Source organism: Macrosteles quadrilineatus, unplaced genomic scaffold (genome assembly GCF_028750875.1).
Source record: "Macrosteles quadrilineatus isolate MER2022 unplaced genomic scaffold, UCM_ALF_1.0 Scaffold_3__2_contigs__length_128488019, whole genome shotgun sequence".
NCBI lineage: Eukaryota > Metazoa > Arthropoda > Insecta > Hemiptera > Cicadellidae > Macrosteles > Macrosteles quadrilineatus.
The window spans coordinates 121762506-121780346 of NW_026542596.1; the positions used below are offsets into that span (position 1 = coordinate 121762506).

The window sequence follows — 17841 nt, forward strand, 5'->3', positions numbered from 1 at the left end:
GGGGGTATTTTCATTTTAAAACATATGTTTACGAAGTCTACAAAACTATTTTACTTTGTTTACATGTCTTCATATTTCAAGCGTATTATTGTGTTGAAGGAATGTTTAACAATCAATAACCACTTTCACTAATTAATTATGGATTCAATATTAAATGGAAAACTCCTGCTTTGTTTTTATTAACCGACTTCCCCACTACCAACAAAAGGAGGAGGTTCTCAATTTGTTTGTGGCGATGTTTTTTTTTTTTCTATGTATGTTCACAAATTTCTCTGTGATTCTTTTACCGATCAGTGTGGTTCCACCACCAAAATATCCAGGAGAATTTCTATTAGGTACCTTATATATTATGTTTAAGTATAGTATTTGTTTTGATGAAAAATTCTGAAAACCTTAAATATTCAACATTCATTTTGTTTACATTTGTGCAGATTGTTTACATTTGTGCAGAGAAGGCAATAAATAATGATAACATTCCTACAGCTGTTAGTTAAAACTATTTAAATGAAGCTAGAGACAATTCTTCATGAAACAGTTGCTTCATATTGATCAATAAACTATTTCTTGCCATGCATTTTGTTTTGGTTACTATAAAAAATGTAATTATTTACCTATTTTGCCTGAAGGTCTTGTAGTTAGAATTAACACTCGATGCGCATTTCGCCGCTCAGTGTGGCATCTTCATAGAGTATCTTCTTAAACACTACTGTTACTATGTACATATTTACACTATATTTTCGAATCACTTAAGCGGTCACATTCGCGGTCGCGTTTGCCCGGCGGCGACACGAGCGGCGGGGTACATTTCGTTCCGCACTGTTGACGTGATGGACTTGTACTGGATCTGAGTGGTTGACAGTGACAGTGTTATGACAGTGTGTGACCGCTTAAGTGATTCGAAAATATAGTGTAAATATGTACATAGTAACAGTAGTGTTTAAGAAGATACTCTATGAAGATGCCGCACTGAGCGGCGAAATGCGCATCGAGTGTTAATTCTAACTACATGACCTTCAGGCAAAATAGGTAAATAATTACTGTATAATACAGGTCTTGTCACTGGGTTAAAAAAAAAACATTATAAAAAATGTATTTTAACATTTGATCTGATTTGTGTACAGTAATTCTGTTTTTAGTATTGAATATTCTGACTTAAAAAAAACATATATGTTTCAGTGAATAGCTGTATGATATTGACAAATAAAGGTGTATTGTGAAAACCAAAGCATTTGTAAAACAGGTCTAAATATAAATTCAAAATTCAAATTCAAAAAATTCAAATTCAAATTTATTTATTTGTGATAATACAAAATCTGGCCTCGCCAAGTTTGCAAAACTTGTCGGCGAGGTCCAATTGATTCACAAAAATGTAACAAACAAAATTTACATTTTTTTTCTTTTTCTTTTTACAAATATAAATATTCTAGCGCTACTAATTCCATGGCGGTTTGTGGCAGGCACCTATCTAAGCTACATAATAATGGCAGCAGAAATGTAAAATTCTAATTATCTGCAATCTTTAACTATTCTGTTAAATCTAAATTAAATGCAATTATTCCTTACACGACCTAAGAAGTGTGACAGTGCATAATCGTCAATCGTCTTAAAAGTGTTAAATATTTTAATTACTAAACATGCATTTGCAGATGTGGAATGTTTATTGATATTCTCTACCCAGTTACTATATCATATCAATACTATTATTCCTGCTTCGGAAAGTGCTAGAGGAAGATGATTTGCAATTTATACTAGGCTATATCTTGAGCAAACAAAACCCCCTACATGACTTACACCACTTTTAGCTGAACCAATCTTTCATATAATATTTTCCAAAGGTACTATAGATTTTTTAGTGCTGGTAGCTGAGGAATAACTTTCATATTGTTCCAAAAGGCTTGAGATGTTACTGTATTTCTTTTTATAATGTAGAAGTACACCGATTGCAGGAAACGATGATGTCTGACATTTCAATGTATCAAGAAAAGACAATTAGTTTTTCATTAGGCCTAATGTAATGGACAACTCTTTCTTTCTTAAGGAATATCTAAAAATGTTTATTTTCATACCCATTGATTATGTAACCTGAACAGGTGACTAAAACAGTTTTAAAATAATGATTGTTCTGTTGAACTTTTGATTGTTTCAAACAGTTTTGCTTATCAAAAAACCTCAAGTAATTAATATATACAAAATTATACAGTCACTAAAAATCATGAAATAATTTATTTTTGTAAAAAAATACAACCAACTTTAAACGCTCTAAAAAGAATGAAATAATTTCAATAAAGTAAACTTTTGTATTAGGAAAGCTCACGTATTTGAAGTCGGCGCAGCTCAAACTGCAAATATGATTGAAATTAAATATTGTGTGTGTATTTTGAAAATCAATAAATTTAGCTGGATAACATAAATATATAAAAAACATACTGAACTGTTTTGTTTATATATTAAAGGAAATATTGTCTTGTATTTTATGTTTACTTCAGAATAAATGCATTATGAAAATAACACACAAAAATGTTCTATATGAATAGGAAAATAATTTAATTTTATATAATGATAGGGAAAAGAAGCTAGTTTGGTATTAAAACGTTACTTTTCCATGTTAGAAACATTTAAATGTGTTATAATCTTTTTAAAGATGCTCGTTAATACCACTATAATGCCGATCTCTGATTACGGTAATAAAATAACACTTAACGCATAGCTATGAAAAAGACATGCAGATTAACAACTTTAGTTATAGATAGTCACCTGCAATATGGACACCCTCTTTCAATTTTGTATCAAAAATCATCATAGAGCCGCGCCGACTTTTAATACGTGAGCTTGCCTAATACAAAAGTTTACTTTATTGAAATTATTTCATTCTTTTTAGAGCGTTTAAAGTCGGTTGTATTTTTTTACAAAAATAAATTATTTCAAAAACATTATAATGAGATGATATATTCTAAACGTTTCTGTAAACATTTGACGCTTACTTTAGTGTTTAATCAATATTTTGTTTAAAGTGGAATGACCTCAACGGCTACTCTGGAACTAACCTGAGAATTAAACTAAAAAAGTTCGTAGAGACAATATATTTTTTCACTAAAGCAATTACTATGACAAGTTCCAGTGAGCGATATTTATTAATTTTGTTTGGAGAAGGTTTTTAACTAGGTACATTCTGTTTCTGAAAGGAAAAGGGGTTAAAATCATATAGCCTAGCATGCATAGTATGAATAAAGTACAGGGCAAAACCTATAACAATAATATTTTGAGGTAGTTTCCTTTTCTTTATATGCATGTCAATGCTGGAGAAACGTAATTTCGTGATTGGTTTCGACAGATGGGTAATCAAACCCTAAACCATGCACTGCAGTGGCAAAAATGTTAGACCTCAACCATGGTCTCAACTATGAACCCTCTGAACGTTTTAAATAGGCCTATTTCGATAGAATGTAAAGTCAATCGCACTTTTAGCAGGAATTCCACCACATAAACTTAGAATAAGAGTAGTTTCTATTTTTGTTTATATTATTTTGACCTTGACCAGAACCAAATCTAGGGTAAAGTTTAGTCAAAGGGATGCATTTACACTAATTTAGTTTACCTTAACGAAAGGAGAATAAAAGTAGAAATAATAACTGGGCCAGGTCGCTAATTCAGTGGGTTTTACTAAGAACTTAAATTATCTCCACATCTTTATATGCCTTTTCACATTTCACGAAGACAATATCCGAAATTACAATCGGGGAAGCATTTATATCAAAGAATTTTGTTAACTATAGACTACCGGTAAGCATTAAAATGCACAAACATACGCCTGTAAATTAAGTTACCATTCTTCGTAATGTAATGACATATTTGATGTAATATAATGATAATTAAATGCTAGAAACTCAGTTTCTATATCCCGTAAACTGATGCTGAGCCGGCCAAACTCCTAGCGCCAATGCCGCGCCAAGCGATTTTATGCCTATTTTTAATCGCTTAAAAATTATACAAGCAGGCTCCGTATCAAAAAAAGCTTCAAATAAAAAATAAAATTCATACTTTGATCTAAAACTTTGCCGCAGGAATTTTTTTCCTGACCAAAAAATAAAAAAGTTCCTCGCTTACTACATTTTTCATGTTTTTTATGGTGTTAAAAAACAATCATCTGTTTTAATTTGCCTAAATAAATTATAAAAATTATGTTAAGGTAAAAACTAGCTACATAGTAATGAGCACTGGTTTTTCCAGAAAAATAATATATCAATTTGAAATTTGTATGTTAACAAAGAAGTGTAGCAGAGCAGGTTGAGTGAATGTATGTTTGTGTAAAACAGAGAGGTTCATTCGGCCCGTCCGCCTCGGTATCCCGCCAATTCGATTGACTTATGGCAGAGACTGTACCGTTGGAGCTTATGAAACTTGGAGGTTATGAACCGCTCTGTTTATTTGATATTTAAAAGTTGGAGTTTGTGAAATTTGGACATTGTGAATCGGTGATTATTTGAAAATCATAGTTTTGGAGTTTATGAAATTTGGAGGTTATGAAACGCACTGTTTATTTAATATATTATCGTTGGAGTTTGTGAAATTTGGACATTGTGAAACTGTGCTTATTTGAAAGTTATAGTTTTGGAGTTTATGAAGTTTGGAGGTTATGAAACGCACTGTTTATTTAATATTTTAGACGTTGGAGTTTGTGAAATTTGGACATTATGAACCTCACCCACACTTACACTTTACTACACTCATCTCCACTCATAATTGGCTTAAAATGTCTACTTTGTAGCCTATGGTCACAATTTCATTGAAAAGTATTAAGGTTTTAAGATGTTGACAAATCATATTCAACTAAATAACTTCTTCAATAGTGTTTATACACCAGTGTCAACATATAACTTTCATTGTTTGCAGAAATGTTGTTTTCTCGTGAAGTTTGATACATGTGGTAACTTTTTTCGAGTTACGTTTACACAACAAAATATTTAAATCTGTTTTTTCAAACTCTAATCGAAACAGGGCGTGATAGACAAAAGAAAAATGTTATACCAAAATTCCAAAACAAATTTTATTTATCTATGTTCACTGCAATTTTTAATCGTAGCCTATTTTATTGCTGTGACAAGGTTATCATGATTGCATTAATTTCAGGGTAAAGTCAAAAGTGTCTCCGTTGCAAATCTATCACATCCCAACTCAAGGAAAGTTCGTCAGCTGACTAAACAAGCAAAAAAGTAAGTTGGATTGTTAGATTATTTCTAATAAGCTCCTTATAAACCTTGCAAATGGCATTTGGGGAGTTTCACACTGAACCAGAAAGAACAAAACTATTTTTTGTATTAAAAGGAGGTTGGTGGCCTCTATGTTTTTTCTGTCCACACAAGCCTCGGGTCTACACATGGAACATAGGCCTACTCAGCAAAGATTGAGCCGATACACTATGAGAGTTGAACTGTACAGTACTGGTGAAAATTAGTCGTGGGCACCTGAATCTGAACCCACACCATTGCTGCTATGAGTCCCTACTCATAGGAGACTTAGTAAGCATACCTGCATTACCTAACTGCATTGCATGATTGTATATCAAACTGGAAAAGGTTGTATTCCTTGGTGAAAATGTGTTAGATATATAATGTTCTTTCTGGTTTAAATAATTTAGGTAATGTGTGCAAAAAAAAATAAAAATTTGACAGCAAAACACGTTGTAGTCATCAGGTATCAATTACACAAAATTGTAGACACAGATAAATAACAGATAAATATTGTAGGAATAGGTCATCTTTCAATAACTATGATTAAACCACAGATTGTTTTTAACTTATACATTATGTAAGCATCCTATGTAATTAATAAGAAAAATAATGTGCTTGTTTATATTTCTGCAAACTAACTCTGTTCATATATTAATGTACAATTTTATTAAAGATGATTTTATTTTATTCGACCTTGGAAAACAATTTCAAGTGATTTATAAACTACGTGCATAGCTAAGAAGTACAGTAAACGTTTTGTGGACTGTTCATAAGACTAATAAAAGGAATAGAAACATGGTATCGAGTGGACATAATGCCTCACCAACACAACAATGTAATGCCAATGCTAACAAAGAGCAAGAAACTTGCTTAGATCATCCAGACAAAGACTTTGACAATTAATTGTCTGTGTTCTATGTAGTGTAGCCCAAGCACAGCTGGCTTATCCTCACAGCAGCTAACAAAGATCATCCAGGCTTAGACTGTCCGTGTTGTTTCCTTGCTTTGTCCTTTATTGTCACACTAAACAAAGTTTGTCTGTTTCTTTTCCTGTCAAGTGTAACCAAACCTTAAACAAATCTTCCTAAGTTGAATTAGATATTTTCTTTAAAAAAGGATTAGGTATTTAGTGTTTATAATAAGTCCATATGAGACTGAAAGGATGTAAAAGCATGGATGTAAAGTACATTCATTCCTAACTTACAATGTAATAACATAAACATTAATAATAAATATTCATTTACAGAGAATCAGCAAGAAAGAAATCAAAGATGGTACATCAAATGAAGTTAAATGTGACGGGTGAAAAGTTCTTGTGGTTTCAAAACAATCTTCCAGCAGATGTCTCAGAAATAAGCCATGGTGAGATTGCATCTTTAATCGAAAAGTAAGCTGTTATTCATTGCATTATAACTTTGTTTTTCCGCGTATTTAATAATGGTTATAATTGTAATAGTAAACTTGATGTTTGACCCATTGCAAAGACCCGTCGCCACATTTTGCCGAGAGATAGTCATACTGCTGAACCCAACTAGTATGTCAAATCTAACGTACAATTGCTTATACTGGCAATCGACCCATTCAGTCGACAGTGGCATGGTAGCTCAGTTGACTAAGGTGTTGCACTGACGAGTGTAGCGTAGAGTTCTTTCTACATGCACGGGTTTGAATCCCCTAGATTTCGCAATCCATTTTGTGCTTGCTAATGTGGCGTTGCTGGAGTGGAGGGGTTACCTTAAATAAACTGTAACTGGCTTAGGTGGAAGTTGACGGCATTTAGTGAGTTTAGTAAGGATTGCACACTACGTGTTTCGCTTCTTTTTACATTGGTTTAGACCCGGTTCACACGAATGACATACCTAGCAGACTAGGCTTGGACTAGGTAAGCACTAGGTAAGCACGACTGGGTAGCGGACCACAGGATCACACCGGTTCACACGAGCGACATGTCTACGGACTAGGTGAAAATATAGATATCAAAACCACTCGGTTCCATCACTGGTGCACAATGAGAACAAAGGTAAGAATGCGAGCTGCAGCTCGACTACCCGATCGCTCGTGTGAACGCTCCCATAAGGCTACATGTACTGCTACGCAGTTCGACTGGGCGACTGGGTAGTTGCCACGACGGACTGGGAAGCGGGGCCCGACTAGGTTTTGGGACATCAAGCTCGAACACAACTAGCTAGTCGGCGTCCTAGGCTCGTGTGAACGGCTCCATTTGATCCTGTGGTCCGCTACCCAGTCGTGCTTACCTAGTGCTTACCTAGTCCAAGCCTAGTCTGCTAGGTTTGTCGTTCGTGTGAACCGGGCCTTAGAGCAATAGAAAACAGATTTTTCTTTATGGCTTTTATTTTTGTTGAAAATGGACAAATTGTTTTGAAATACTAATAAGACATAAAAGGACTAAAAATTATTGTGTTAGTAGAGAAATTTAAAAATTTGCATCGCCAATGAGTTAAAAACTTAGGATAAGACAACTTTTTGTTTCATTAGATTAGCATCATTCATCAACAACAACCAAGTAAAACCATCCTTATGAACCAATTGCAAAGTATTCAATTTTTGAAACAGGATTTTAAAAAGGTTATCTTTATTTCATTCAAAATGTTTCCAAATACAATCTAATATACAGGGTGATTGATATAAGTGTGCCAGCCGTTTTATTCAAAAACTATAAGAGATATCAAAAAAAGTTAAATGGTAAGTGCCTTGGATTTTTTATTTAAAAAATTATAGTCAAGTCAAAAAAATTATTTTAGCCGCCATTTTTCCAATATGGCCGCCAACTTTGATTTTTCTTACGGAACACCCTGTATTTTATAATGTATTCTGGTAGAAAAAGTAATTTTAACACGATTTTATTCTTGTGATTTTTTTCATAAACCTAACCGTTTTAAAGATAATAATGGTTAAAGTTTTGAAATTTCTGCATGAGAAAGAGTTTCGATAAAGGCCTAAGCAAGCATGCCAGCTGTTTTGCTCGAAACCCATTCAAAATTTCACAACTTAAACCATTATTATCTTTGAAACGGTTAGGTTTAAGAAAAAAATCACAAGAATAAAATCGTCTTAAAATTACTTTTTCTGCCAGAATACATCATATAATACAGGGTGTTCCATAAGAAAAATCAAAATTGGCGGCCATATTGGAAAAATGGCGGCTAAATAATTTTTTTGACTTAATATGCTTAATGCTTAATAAAAAATCCAAGGCACTTACCATTTAACTTTTTTTGATATCTCTTATAGTTTTCGAATAAAACGGCTGGCACACTTATATCAATCACCCTGTATAAAATTCTCGTGTCACAGTGTTTGTCTGCAAACTCCTCCGGAACGACTTCACCGATCGTTATGAAATTTGGTGTGTAAATTCTGTAGGTATGCGAATCGGACGTAAACTATTTCCCGTTTCGAAATTCTTAAAAGGGCTCCGCCCCAGTGGCTCTGGAGTTTCCCATGTTAACCTTATGAGAAATGGAATTAATGAATCTTAACAGCTGTTTCAATTAAACAAGTTGGTTCTGTTTTTTTTTATGTTCAATAGCATTAAAGTTACAAGGATTACCAACAGGGTGCAGCACTATTATTTCTTTTACATTTATGACAACAGCTAATTTGCAACCAAAAGGTGAGTGAGCGTAGCGAACGAACTTCAACCTGGAGTCGAGTGAGCGTAGCGAACGAGCTAACCTGAAGGCAAGTGAGCGCAGCGAACGAGCTCCAACCTAAAGGTGAGTGAGCGTAGCGAACGAGCTCCAAACCAAAGGTGAGTGAGCGTAGCGAACGAACTTCAACTAGGACGTGATTGAGCGATGCGAACGAGATCATCTTGAAAATTAAACGTAACGGTACTTTCTTTCCATCGGTCTGTCTTAGGGGAAGTCTATAACTTAGGCGATACGAAGTTCGCCGGGTCAGCTAGTCTTTTCATAAAAACAACAATAATCAGTCGTTGAATTTAAATTTGGTAGTAAGCCGTTTACTTTTCAGAAAATGTTTTGAACTACTATTTGAAACAGTCTTATGTACTCCAATTTAATCGTTCAATTAAAAAAAAACATTTTTAACAAACCATAACGTTTTAGGTACCTGGGAAGATTTGATGAAGAATTGGAACAAATACAGTTGAAGCATTCTGTAGGTCAACGGAAAAATAACAGGCAACATGCTAGTAGAGAAGATGTCATCAAACTGACAAAAAAACAAGAAGAAGAGGAATATAATGCAGCCGGAATAGGTGGGTACAGAAATACAGTATTTATAAGTAATTTTTCCTCATCTAGTGAAAACACTGAAACAATTCTTTAAAAATGTGTTAAGAGAATCTCAAAGACCATGTCCTACATTGATGTTACTAAATGTGTCAAGATTGATGTTACTAAATTTGATAAGACAATATGAAAAGATAAACCACTGTTTGTGATGGACTAGGCAAAACCAAAAGCTTAATATAATTTACACAAACTAAATGGCCATTCGCTGGTGCACTCACCCTGATAACTACTAAATGTTTTATAAAACTATTTATTTTTCTCAACTTGAAAAATATTGTATGACTTTTTTTATTTATCACACAGGCTATGGTAGGGATAAGCATCGATAGGCCAACAATTGATGTAGGCTGCCGATAACAATGTAGAAGACATCAATGATACCAGGGCAAAAATATTGATAGGTAGTTAAGATGGTTGTCAATTTGAGTTTTTTGTCCTCTTTCTGCCTCACCTAATTAATTAACATTGCTACCAGCGAGACATTCTAGATTGGCAATTTCTCTTCCACATTTATTTACAAGATGAATTATCGGTATTAATTGATTATGCAGGAGGCTGCTGAAACGTATTTAGAACAAGTACCTCAACAATGTAAATAGTCATCTCAATCTCTCTCTACTCTTGTTTAAGTTTCCTCCAGTTTGAAATATTTTTGGAGTGTTTCAATGGAAGAAATACAAAATTCAATTTCATTCCAATACCAACATTCAACGTTTCATTAAAACTAATACATTTCAGTTATGTTGAAAAGATATTACAATATAAATAATTAAATTATATACTTATTTATAGTATACTAGCAGAGTACCCGTCCTTCGTCCGGGGTTGATGTATGTTTAAATGGTGCTTTTTGAAATCTGAAATGAAAAATCGTGTAAAATAAGATTAAACTAGTTAACCGCCCGTGCTCCGCCACGGGAATATTGTCAGCAAAAAAAGAAATAATAATTAACAAATACTGTTTATCTTTGTATTTTATTTAGGGGCTGTTTAATTTTTACATGAAATAGAACTGATAGTTTGCCTGTATAAACTATTTTATGTTAATCAAACCGATATATTATTTTAACCAAATGAATGTTTTATATTAATTCGAGTTTCATTTGAAAAATAAATAGTATACGAACTGGGCAATGCTGATAACCTAATAAGCAGCTATTTATGCTATTTAGATAATTTGCTCAAGTATATTCCTTTATTCGTAGTTTTTTTTTTCATTACATTTGTTTTATGGAATAAAGATAGTCACTTAGCCTACATGTAAATCACGCATCAGCAGTTGGTCGCATTTCACGAATCTTTGACCCATACTGTGAGTAAAAGCTGTGTTTACGTCGTATATATAAAGTTGGGCATACTTTGTTCAATGTTAGAGGGTATTAACGGTCCAATTTGATGGAAAAGGAGTCGTGGATTTTAAAACTATGTAGACTACCACTACCAGAAAGATGTTGATTCAAGTGAGACTTAGAACTGGCCATTTCAAATGCAGATTTGTATTATATTTTAGTCAAATAGTTTTTTGTCTCTTTTGACCCTTAATACTTTTTTTATAGTCACTGTTGATAAGATTTTCCATAAACTCACAATGTTGATAAGGAGTTCATTTTACCTTCCCCTTGTGACAACATAAGGAAAAAATATTTGTGTCCCAGTTGTAACATATTTTTTTTTACTATGTTACTAAAGTGTATTTTATTTAATAGGAAATAGCCTGAATACTAGAATAAGATTACACCTCAGCTTGAAAATAAATAATTTAAATATTTAAATTAGTTATCAGAAATTATTACTTGAGAAAATTACCTATATGATTAGTTAATTTTATGTAGTGGGGAATTAGTACAAGTTTAGAGTGTTTGAAAAGCCCGCCAGTCCAGTTGACAGTGTTTAACGTGTAGGCCACCGACCATGCGCCGTGGACTCTTTTGGCCGGACCGGCGTGTCGATTCCTGCACACCACCGGACATGCGCACAAGCGGCTAACCATCTCTGCGGCCGCGATCGACTCCAGGGGGTCGGACAGTTGATCTACGACTCTAAATCCGAGCAGTTCGAGTTTTAACCTTCTTAGAATCCTTTTACGGCCGGCGTGAACCCTTGGAGTAATTAGTGTCCTGGAATTCATCTGGCGAAGGTAGGAGACGGCAATCAAACATTACCTAGTTTGTATTGATTTTCACTATTTTATCAACCTTCTTAAACCGTTAGTTCGTCAGCCTAACAGTTTGCTAAGTATCCGCTAATTACCTACTAATTGTCTCTTAACTGACACTAGCACTCCTCTAGCTAGTTGGTCAGCTTAATACTCCGCGAGATCCCTGTACTGACGCTAACCTTCTTAAACCGTTAGTTCGTCAGCCTAACAATTTGCTAATTATCCGCTAATTACCTACTAATTGTCACTTAACTGACACTAGCACTCCTCTAGCTAGTTGGTCAGATTAATACTCCCCGAGATCCCTGTACTGACGCTAACCTTCTTAAACCGTTAGTTCGTCAGCCTAACAGTTTGCTAAGTATCCGCTAATTACCTACTAATTGTCTCTTAACTGACACTAGCACTCCTCTAGCTAGTTGGTCAGCTTAATACTCCGCGAGATCCCTGTACTGACGCTAACCTTCTTAAACCGTTAGTTCGTCAGCCTAACAATTTGCTAATTATCCGCTAATTACCTACTAATTGTCTCTTAACTGACACTAGCACTCCTCTAGCTAGTTGGTCAGCTTAATACTCCCCGAGATCCCTGTACTGACGCTAACCTTCTTAAACCGTTAGTTCGTCAGCCTAACAGTTTGCTAAGTATCCGCTAATTACCTACTAATTGTCTCTTAACTGACACTAGCACTCCCCTAGCTAGTTGGTCAGCTTAATACTCCGCGAGATCCCTGTACTGACGCTAACCTTCTTAAACCGTTAGTTCGTCAGCCTAACAATTTGCTAATTATCCGCTAATTACCTACTAATTGTCTCTTAACTGACACTAGCACTCCTCTAGCTAGTTGGTCAGCTTAATACTCCCCGAGATCCCTGTACTGACGCTAACCTTCTTAAACCGTTAGTTCGTCAGCCTAACAGTTTGCTAATTATCCGCTAATTACCTACTAATTGTCTCTTAACTGACACTAGCACTCCTCTAGCTAGTTGGTCAGCTTAATACTCCGCGAGATCCCTGTACTGACGCTAACCTTCTTAAACCGTTAGTTCGTCAGCCTAACAGTTTGCTAATTATCCGCTAATTACCTACTAATTGTCTCTTAACTGACACTAGCACTCCTCTAGCTAGTTGGTCAGCTTAATACTCCCCGAGATCCCTGTACTGACGCTAACCTTCTTAAACCGTTAGTTCGTCAGCCTAACAGTTTGCTAATTATCCGCTAATTACCTACTAATTGTCTCTTAACTGACACTAGCACTCCTCTAGCTAGTTGGTCAGCGTAATACTCCCCGAGATCCCTGTACTGACGCTAACCTTCTTAAACCGTTAGTTCGTCAGCCTAACAGTTTGCTAATTATCCGCTAATTACCTACTAATTGTCTCTTAACTGACACTAGCACTCCTCTAGCTAGTTGGTCAGCTTAATACTCCCCGAGATCCCTGTACTGACGCTAACCTTCTTAAACCGTTAGTTCGTCAGCCTAACAGTTTGCTAATTATCCGCTAATTACCTACTAATTGTCTCTTAACTGACACTAGCACTCCTCTAGCTAGTTGGTCAGCGTAATACTCCCCGAGATCCCTGTACTGACGCTAACCTTCTTAAACCGTTAGTTAGTCAGCCTAACAGTTTGCTAATTATCCGCTAATTACCTACTAATTGTCTCGTAACTGACACTAGCACTCCTCTAGCTAGTTGGTCAGCTTAATACTCCGCGAGATCCCTGTACTGACGCTAACCTTCTTAAACCGTTAGTTCGTCAGCCTAACAATTTGCTAATTATCCGCTAATTACCTACTAATTGTCTCTTAACTGACACTAGCACTCCTCTAGCTAGTTGGCCAGCTTAATACTCCCCGAGATCCCTGTACTGACGCTAACCTTCTTAAACCGTTAGTTAGTCAGCCTAACAGTTTGCTAATTATCCGCTAATTACCTACTAATTGTCTCTTAACTGACACTAGCACTTTTCCAGCTAGTTGGTCAGCTTAATACTCCCCGAGATCCCTGTACTGACGCTAACCTTCTTAAACCGTTAGTTAGTCAACATACAGTGTGCTAATAATCTGCTAATTACTTGCTACTTGAATCTTAACTGACGCTACCACTCCTAAGGCTAATTGGCTTTGATATTAGAACATAGTACAGGTATCATAGAGTACATTGCTGTATATTGCTAACCTCCACTAACAGTCCTGAGCTTATTGACACCAACCTCCCTTTGTTGGTTAGTCAATCGTGTCCTTTCTACTCGACAAACGGCTATTTCAAATTATATCAATTAAAGTATTCGAGCTGAATAGTCAAGAAATTTGTTAATTATCACCGTTCACCAGTGTAAAGTCATTCAATTTTTCCGATCAACGTAATTGATTATGATGTTATGATGAGTGGTTAAACCACCAACACCTGTGGGCTGGCCTCGCATGAGAAATACCACACTCTGAATCAATTACGTATTTTATTTTAAATTGTCCATATCTTTCAGTAATCCTAATTTGACTTGGAAGCTTTAATCCATCTATCCCAGAGAGATTAGAAATTACCGAAAGTATTCAGTAATAAAAGGTTTGCCCTTATCTTTGTTTACACATTCGGCCTAATATTATTACAAGATTATCTGATAACTCCCGATTAACTCTGTCCCCTGGAATTTTCTTAGATAAAGAAACCCCACACTGCTAGACTGTCTATCCGACGCTCAAATCTATTTAAATTCTAACGTACACAAAAATGTGCGTTACAAAATGGCGCCCGAACAGGGACTTGTAATAGGGAATTTGTGACTTGTAAGCTCTCACTTAAATAGGAAGTTTCCCAGTCCACCTCTTGTTCTACTCCTGAATATTTCTCTGTGGTTGTTTGTCCTGTATATAACGACCCTTTCCATATAATCCTAGTAGTATCCCTGCTAAACTAAACGCTTTTGCAAAAGTTTTCTCTGCTTTGCCGCTTGCCTGCTACAAACCTTGAACTAACAATGGATAGTTCATTGATGTTTCCTTTGAAATACTTGATCAAACCTTGGAATAATCTTCTCTTCATGGGAGTGAATGGAAGTGACTCAAAAAATGGCCGATCCTCGAAAATTCAACCTACAACGAGAATAGCTAGTGCTCCTACCACCACTAGTACATCTTCGCGGGTGACACCAACAACAAGCGCTCACACGTTGTCTCCACCACCGGTAACGCCTTCTCCGTTAGCAGAAACTTCTACCGCAATGACGACAGAGATACCATCGTCCGGCTTGATATCGACGACACCGTCAACAGCTACGGGAGCTATCCCTAAGCAACTAGTTACGTCAATAGACCAGACCCCGGCTGCAATGACTGCTAGTTGCCCCGGTCTACAGATACCACCCGCGAGAACTGATACTATATCCCCTAGCGAATCGGATCCCAGAACAGGATGGATCTATCTTCTCAGACGACATGAACTTGAAAATGAAATGTTGAAGTTTAATTTATCCATTGAAGGAAACGTGGATACTCTTCGAAGAAGGTTCAGCTCATTCATCCGAAACGGGGGAAATTACGAAGAAACATCAACTCTGACGGCAACCACACAACCTCCTGTACACCCACTTGGCAGAGTAGCGAGTGGACTGCTTCAACCACCATCCTATGACAACACCCAAGTTGCCTCCGCATGGAGACCACCCATTCCAACATCTCGTCCACATAGTATCCGTAGTGCCGAGGAGATAAGTATCCGTGAAATGCTAGGCCTTCCCACTTCTGCAAGCTTCCGAGAGGTACAAGAAAAGCTCAAGGTGTCGTCTAGCCACGAAGGGACCTCCCCAGTCACAAAACCGCAAGCTACTTTCCATCCCTACCAAGAGGGAAACACCGATCTAGGGCCACATTCAGAATTTCAAGAGTACTTATTTCCTCGATCATCTCAGCAGAATCGGTCATTTGCGAATTTGGAAAAACAGAATGAAGTAGAAGCTAACAACTTCTCCCCGAACACTAAGACCAAGGACGTATCCCAAGTCTGCACTCAGGTCAGGAAATGGGGCCTTAAATTTGACGGTGACCACGACGCAGTGTCATTTATGGAGCGACTGTGCGAACTACAGGAATCATATGACATATCTTGCGATATGCTGATGAAGGTGTTACCAGAACTCCTGAAAGGTGAAGCCCTTTTCTGGTATAGGAATATTAAGTCCTCTTTGAACACTTATGACGACTTTCTGACCAGTTTTAAGGAACAATACTACCCCCCGGACTATTTGAGAAATTTGGACCTGGAAATCCTAAAAAGGACACAAGGTGAATTAGAACCAATCAGAAAATTTACGGTTGCTCTCACCACCCTTATGCGTCGTAGAGGTACCTTTTCAGTGAACGAGACACTGAACAAACTTTACTCAAACATGAGACCAGAGTACAAGCTTATAATGCGAAGAGAGAATTTTCACACGGTTAGAGACTTTCTTCATCAAGCTGAAGGATATGAACTTTACCTCCGGGAGAAGAAAAATTTCCGACCACCCCCGAACCCTGCTCAAGCGTTAGTGCCGGAAACAGCCTACAACACTAAAACTCGCTCATCAAACGTTTTCAAGATAGATGCCGTAAGTCAGCCTTTAAACCATCCGTCCCCCAGTGACGAATCACAGTTCACAGGAAAATCTCTACATCCCCCACCAAGATTGCAACCCAACCGGAGTACAAACAATAGCCACAAGGTAGCTCGGACAAAATTGGTTTCGCACCAGGCGTCTCCCTCACCAGCTTCTGCACCTAATACGAGATCTTCATGTTGGAACTGCTTGAAGAGTGACCACTTATATCGAGACTGCCCGGTGCCGAAGATAGTTCGCTGTTTCAATTGTGAAAAACCTGGACATGCGTATAAGGAATGCCGCTTACCAAAGAAACTAAGATGTGTCCATTGTAAAACCGAAGGGATTCGTACCATAGATTGTCGATGTCTATCGGGAAATGTGAGTCGAGGCCGGAACAGCAGAGGCAACCCGAGTCTCGAGAAGGAGAAGCCTCAGAACTAGCCAGCTGGAAGAAATGGTTGGAATTTATAAAGAATTTCAGTGTAAATAATTTTACAGAGCACGAATCTGCGGACACTCGGCCCTTCATCACGGTTGACATCAGCGGTAAAGTCTTTAGAGCACTGTTGGACACGGGCTCGATAGCTACTATTGTGGGAGAAAAGGTAGCTCAACATTTGATTACGAGTGGATATCAAGCCAAGAGATCAAATATCTCGCTAAGCCTGGCTGATAATTCTCGTGCGGTGGTAAACCAGGCTTTTGAATTCACAGCCAGAATTAATCAACATCAATGCATCATACGAGCACTCTATTTACCTCAGCTAACTTCACCGATGATTATTGGTATGGACGTTATCCAGGCAGAGAAATTGATCCAGATACCGAAGTATATACCCCCGAAGAAACAGTCCATGAGAAATGAGTCACCTTCCACAAATGCGATCTCAACTCTAACCGAAGTTCAAAATCAGCGTCTCCAGGAATTTTTGAAGAAGGAGCTGGAGCTATTCAAAGACGTTCCGGGCCGCACCACGCTGTTACAACATCAAATCCGTCTAAAATCGTTCACGCCGATTAAGCAACGATATTATCCCCGGAATCCGGCGATGCAGGCCGTGATTAACGAAGAAATTGATCAAATGTTGGCGGAGGACGTCATTGAACCATCTTCAAGTCCGTGGAGTTCACTTCTAGTACTCATCAAAAAGCCCTCTGGGAAATATAGGGTTTGTGTGGATCTGCGTCGGGTGAATTAGTGTTCGGAAAAGGATGCATATCCCTTGCCACAAATCAATGCTATACTCGACAAGCTGCGGGAAGCTAAATATATTTCAACCATTGACCTACGCAATGGATATTGGCAAGTGCCTTTGGAGGAGAAGAGCCGACCAATCACAGCCTTTACGATTCCAGGCCGGGGATTATTCCAATGGAAGGTCATGTGCTTTGGACTACACTCTGCGCCAGCGACATTCCAGCGTTTGTTGGACCAAGTAATCGGACCTGAGTTTGAACCCCATGCTTTCGCCTACCTAGACGATCTCATTATTGTCTCCAAGGATTTTGACCAACATCTTGAAATTCTGAAATTGGTATTCAAACGACTGCGTGAGGCTGGGCTGGTAATGAATGTGGAAAAATGCAACTT

General features: G+C 37.1%; 1 protein-coding gene across 1 annotated transcript in view; it reads left to right on the plus strand.

Annotated features, from left to right (window-relative positions):
- Window positions 1-17841, plus strand: part of LOC128989513 (translation machinery-associated protein 16 homolog) — a 37152-nt gene that overhangs the window by 8357 nt on the left and 10954 nt on the right. The window contains exons 2-4 of the mRNA XM_054411410.1: window positions 5128-5210; window positions 6475-6615; window positions 9320-9471. Coding sequence (XP_054267385.1) covers window positions 5128-5210; window positions 6475-6615; window positions 9320-9471 — 376 coding nt within the window. The remainder of the gene's footprint in view (window positions 1-5127; window positions 5211-6474; window positions 6616-9319; window positions 9472-17841) is intronic.